Source organism: Chelon labrosus, assembly GCF_963514085.1.
Source record: "Chelon labrosus genome assembly, chromosome: 4".
In the NCBI taxonomy this organism is placed as follows: domain Eukaryota; kingdom Metazoa; phylum Chordata; class Actinopteri; order Mugiliformes; family Mugilidae; genus Chelon; species Chelon labrosus.
In genome coordinates, this window is record NC_140340.1 from 13,708,245 (window position 1) to 13,714,646 (window position 6,402).

Sequence of the window (6,402 nt, forward strand, 5' to 3'; positions counted from 1 at the left end):
TTTTTCATCAGCTTCAAGATGGCTCATGTTTGCCTTTCAAAAAACAATTTTATCTTTAAAACACTTTCTTTCTTTTTTTTTAACATGATTTTCCTCCACATCCAGTTTATGATCCTACCTCAGAAACGGAGATCATATTCTTTTGGGTTCAAACGTCTCTGGTTCAAGACATATTTTTATCATGACTGGCATGACACAGACAGAATAAATAACATTGGATTGAGACATTATCCTTGGCTTCAGTCTGACTCAAAACGCTGAAGGTTACAAAAATAAAATCAGGAACATACAAGAAGTAACAAGAAATAACTGACACACAAAAAAACATATACAGTTGTATCTACAAATCTCCCATGTGCGTCTAAGACTTTTTTTATTTTTTATTGTTGAATTAATTCTACTGTTGCTGCTTTCACACTTGCGATTTTGTTTTCCTTCGTGTCCCGTCGCAATGAGTCACAAACGGGTCTTGAGAATGTTTCTGAAGACCCGTTTAAAGTTCCCATTGCAGAGCGGGTATATAAAAGGGTTTAGAGTGGAGTTGATGTAGCCGAGCCAAATGGTGAACATGTGAAGGTCGTGGTGCACGCACTCTTTGCAGAATGCCATGACCATGAAAGTGATGAAGTACGGTATCCAACACAACAAGAAAGCAGCGATTATGAAGCCCAACTGTTTGGCTGCTTTGTGTTCTTTATGGATCCTCAGACTTTGGATGCGCTGACGTGATTGGTCGATAAACTTTTGCCACGCCTGCCGCAGAGTCACTGCGTTCTCTGGGTCTATTCTGGCGTCCTCCACCCCTTCCTCTGACCAGGGCAGAGCTTGACCGGGATCGTAGTTGTTGTTGTAGAGCACAGACGTGTACCTCTGCACATCTGACACCTGACTGATATCGCAGACTCTGCTCACTGAGTTTGGCACTGTGAGGTGACATTCATTTAAAGATGCTTGAAGTTTGTTCTCATTATTTCCACCAGAGCAAATCACGTCTTGTGGCATGGATGGCTGGCTCAGGGGAATCTCAGATTCTGGCTGCTTCTCCTCAGGAGACAATGAGCACCTTTTAGCCTTTCGCGAAATTCTGAGTCTCTTTGTCGTCATGGCGAGCAAAGACGCCTGTTGACACTTTACACCGATTTTCCTGTGAGCTCTTGATGGAGCAGATTTGGTTTTAACAGCTTCTTCGAGGGAATATGTCTGATCCAGGGTGTTCTGGTCCAATAGATGTTGTTGTTTAGATAGTTTCGTCTGAACATTGCTTTCCCTCTTGGGTGATTTGGCGCCATTTTTCTCGGGGCTTTGAGCATTTCTTCCATTCTCGTTTTCCACAAATGAATCAGTTGGATGAATGATTCTTTCTCTGTCCCTTAGATGTTGCCTTACGGCCAAATAGATATACGTGTAAAACCACAACATCAAAACCGAGGGTACGTAGAAGTTGAAGACTGCAGTGATGACCTTAAACCATGTGACAAAACGGAAGTCTGTGTCACACTTGTTCTCCTCCTCAGGTTTAAGGTCGACATGTGCGAAAGACCTCCATCCCAAAATAGGAATAATCCACATCATCGACAGCAGCCAGGCTCCAGAAATCATCACACTGGCTTTTCCCCGTGTTCGATATTTCAAGTATTTAAGCGGCTGTCTGACTGAGCGGTACCGATCCAAACAAAGGATAAATAAGCTGAATATTGAAGCTGTGCTAGCCACGTAGTCCATTATCAGCCAAAACTGGCAGACAGCCCGTCCCAGCTTCCATTCATCTTCTAACAAATACACCAAGTTCAAAGGCATAACAGTGGCCCCTACAATCAGATCAGCCACTGACAGGCTGACAATGTAGAGGTTCCCCACAGTATGGAGGCTCTTCTCTCGCTTCACGGCATAGAGCACAAGCAGGTTCATTATGATGGTGAGGAGGGAAAGGAGTCCCAGAGTGACTCCCAGCAGGGCGTTGTGGAAGCGGCCATGGAGGGTCAGCGTGTGATTGTTCCTCAGTGAGTCGCCATCAGGTAGGGCAGTCCAGCTATTGTTACTGTAGTTGCCATAGCTGTTGCTGATGAGGTGTAGAGGGTCTGTGGATGGTGACAGACCAGATTCCATCATGCTAGGTGAGATGGTCTCCTCTAGATCCAGTCACATTGTGGAAAGCTGATGGCGGGTGTGTCTTTAACTGCGGACCTGTGCTGACCAGCAGGCTTTAACCAGCCTGTTTCCCATGGTTACTTAAGTCACACAGTTGCAGCATAATGACGAGCTTAAAAAAGGTATTCTTTCATTAGCACTAATCAGCGTTTCCTTGATCTGCAGTCCATTTAGCTGTGTATCCCAACTGTAAACATCTGTAAAACATAAAGAATGCCACATATTAGGTCTCTGTACATCACAAGCAAGCTTTAAACCAATTCTCTGATGAAAAATCACACCAATTATTGTTCAAATAAAAGTATAAAAGCATGGCTGTAGGTGATAGATTGATAAAGCAAAGACCAGATGCACTCAGAAGATAAGTTCTCTCTCCTACAAAAAAAAAAAAAGGTTTCTTGTATTTTCTTCACTTTATTTGGATTGGGTGTATAGTATTAATAGTCCAAAATGTCTCTCCCTCCCTCTCTATCTCTGTCCAGCTGGCTTTCGTTAACACTTACTCAAGGAGAGGGTGGAAAATGCCATCAACAGCATTGTGTCATTAGCAGAAAGGATCCATTAATATGCTGCCAGTGCGTTAGGATGGAATCGATGTCTTTGAGGATTTTTTACAAACCTATCTAGCAGCATGTTTGATAAATGTTTCAGTGTGCAAAGCACTTCTTAGCGTTTCAGATCAAAACCTATCAATCAATATGCCATTGAAATAGCTCTTGAATCTGTTTGGGGGGATATTGATCTCTATACAGAATAGACTGAAAGAAACCTGTTGCCATGGATGCACGTGGCATTTCATAGCTCGTCTTCCTGTGATTAATGTGTGACTTGAAATACGTCATTTGGAATTTTTAGGATTTCAGCACTTCCATGCAGACGTAAAAAAATGAAGAAGAAGAATCTAATTCCTCATAAGCAACAACAGTGAAACAAGTCAATACTAGCTGGTATCAAATATTTCAGTATAGATGGAAGTAATATTTGGGCTACAATGGATTAGTTCCTCTAAATATACGTTTCACCTTTTATCTGTCTATCTATCTATCTATCTATCTGTCTGTCTGTCTGTCTGTGTGTCTGTGTGTTGTGTGAATACTGCTTACTCTCTGATGACAAAGACTCAGGAGGCTGAAAAACACCAATCTCTGAAGTGTTTAGTGGGAAAATCACAACAGTAGTGGGGGCTGAAAGGTTTTAGTGGCACATCCTTAAAATAAAATGAATAATTCTTACTGCTCACTGTCATCATTTGATATTAAAATGGATTGAAACAGGGACAATTACATCTCCTCAGTTCTCATGAGCTCATTGTTCTCTGTTTTTTTTGGGTTTTTTTTCCTTATCCAGGAACATACATCCTGTAGATGCTGTAATGAGATGAGATTGGACAAGCCTTCCAGCTTAAGGGTGCAAGTGCTCAGATAGAGACAGGGATATATTCCTGCAACAGCTGTTTTATGAAGTAGTTTTTGTTCCTAAATTTAAACCCAAAATGCACCAGACAAAGAGAAATTGAACATGCGTTGTGCTCTACTTATTATGCCCCTCATATTTTGAGCCTCTCATGGGAAGCTTTGGTTTTGGCCACACAGTTATTTAAAACTAAGAGAACTGTTTCTCTTTGGCTTTGAATCTGAACTGAACTGTGTGACTGTAAACTCATTATACTCATTATTATTTTTTTTCTCTACCTAGCGTCTGTGTTTCTGCAATAACTGCCTCCGCAACACAAATATGAATTACTCTAGGAATTCAAGAAACAAAAAGCAAAGGGCTGACAATGATGGGAGAAACAAAAAAGCTGGTGTGCATTTTTCATCGCACAGAAGTGGAGGGCTGGATATTAATCCAGCAATATAATTGTGTGCAATGGCCGCTGTTCGTCTGATTTCATTACAAAAAGAGCGGGGACAGAGACGAATCGCTCTATCGTTTGCCTTGTGGCGACCTGACGGAGCGCATCTATCAAAATGAATAGCTCTCCCGCGAAACACTACAAGTTGGTGCCAAGCGGAACCACCTGTTGAGACGCTGCAGGATCGCGCATGAAAAGTTTTTACCACAAACATGCACATTATCTTGTAGTATATTCTTAAAACTGCTATTTATTAAAAAAGAAAGAAATAAAAAAGTTGAACAGTCTCTTAAAAAAAGAAAGAAAGAAAAGAAAATGCGGACAGTTTAAGACTTACCGGTGCATGTTGCCTAAATATATTTCCAGGAAAGTTGCGTTTAATCTAAGCTGCATTCCGGTGAAAATCCGAAAACAAATGAAGGACAGAGGTGGGAACTGCAAAAGAAAGCGTCTGCCTCCCTCCCTCCCTCCCTCCCTCTCTCTCACTCTCGGTCTCTCTCCCTCTCTGTATTGATCGTTGGAGTTGAACCATATGCTTTTCCACTGACCTACTCCTGCCATAAAATTAAGTGAGTAAGTTAGCTCCTTATGGGAACGGCGTTTCACCTGACGAGTACGGTGCGTTACGATTTGCGGTGCCATGATTCAGCGCATGATTCATCGGACTGTTACGCGCGCACCGTGAACAACTTCCTCCATGTCACGAAATTTGGACATTTCTGTAATGATCTATCATTAATATTTGAGCTGCAAGTACTCTAGATGGATCAATATCTACATATACGTTTGCGCCACATAATTTGTGATTAGAGCCTTTCTCGATCACAAATTATGTGGCGCAAACTAAATGCGCTGTCATCCACTAAATGTGGATCCTGTCATCCACATTTATTGGCATATATTATTGGCATCATAATTTAATTTATGATGCCAATAATCTCTCATGGCATCATAAATTCCTGGAATTAAAACAAATACATATATTGTTGAAGAGCTGCCTGTGCCAAATATGGCAATGGGCTTCCTGCTGTTTTTCAGAAGTAGGATTCAAGACACTTGCTGCTGGGTTTAGATTCAGTGTCAGTGTCCAGTGAACGAACACATAATTAAATTAATTAAATCAATTTGTGTTACTGTCCAGGGTCCAGGAGTCTTTTGCATCATTTTCAACCTCCCCACTTGCGGCATTTCCACCTACAGCATTGTGAGTCTGACCACTGCTAGTGTGTGGGTTTATGCAGAGCTTAAGGATGACTTGTTTGGCTGTCCAGTCTTGAGTCATATCTGAGTCATAGTTTTTAAGATGAAAAGTGGAATTTGTGTTTTATCTTTGGTGGAAATCTGATGTATTTCATTGGAGGGTTTCTAAGAAAATGGTAATCCTGTGTCCTTAAACCAGAAAGTGAAGTTGTGTTTTTATGGTCCTTACATTTTATTACACCTGTGCTTGAGACAGAAATTCTGTAACTTATTTAACAACAATAACTTAACAGCTGAACCCTGTGCAGCGTATCCAAAGGTTGACACTTCAGCTTCAGAGAGATTTAAATTCTCTTATTGCTCCTCAAACAGTGCAAACATTTGCCAAAAGCTTATATATGCATCTCCATCACATTCACACTCTCACAACATAAGCAGACAACAACACTGATATGGGATTTGCCAACAGGGTAGTCTGCTTTTCTGTTGGAGCAGTTTGAACTCCCGGAGGCACTGGCTGGCACATTATATAGGAGCACTCTGCATTTCAGCTCATCGCACAGCAATGGGGTGACAGGGCTGCTAATGACGCTGCTGATGTGTCGGTTCCAAGAATCAGTGTGGGGTTCATGTCGGACTCCTCTGGGCAACTTGAAGAGAAAGTTAATTGGAAGTAATGGATCGGGAAGTACGGGTGTTGGAAAATATAAAAAACAGTCAACAGATTTTTCCCCTTTGAGAGTGTGACTGTGTGACTTGAATTCCATGCCAGTATGTCCATAGATTCTTAACCCTTTATATGGCAGGGAACCATATTTGGTAACTTCAGCACACATTTTAAATTGCGTCCCGGTGCCTCTCAATGAGGTTTAGAAGCATGTGGTTTTCAGGCAGCCAATCAGTGAAGATCAAGACGACATTCTCAGGTCGAGGTCAGCTCTGCATGAACGCTGAGAGTAACTGCTTTATTAGGTACCATTAAGTGAAGTGGCCTAATGTTGTCTAATGTGATAATGTGTATGTCGACAAGTGCCTGAATCAGCACTAATGTTCTAGTGGTCTAAATACAGGTTTACATTTATAAGGGCAAGGAACCATATATGGTCATTTTATTGACCGTGATTTTCTATGTGAAAATGAAAAATTTAGAAAAATGTCACGGGCGGCATAGTGGCGCCGGATACTCCGGCTTCCTCCCA

The 6,402-nt window shown here is 41.5% G+C and overlaps 1 protein-coding gene across 1 annotated transcript; it reads right to left on the bottom strand.

The window, feature by feature from the left end:
* Positions 1–334: 334 nt before the first annotated feature.
* On the bottom strand, positions 335–2,904 carry hrh1 (histamine receptor H1). The gene has a single exon (XM_084542347.1). It carries the CDS (start codon positions 2,107–2,109, stop codon positions 457–459), a length of 1,653 nt encoding a protein of 550 aa, XP_084398473.1. The 5' UTR covers positions 2,110–2,904; the 3' UTR covers positions 335–456.
* Between the last annotated feature and the right edge of the window lie 3,498 nt (positions 2,905–6,402).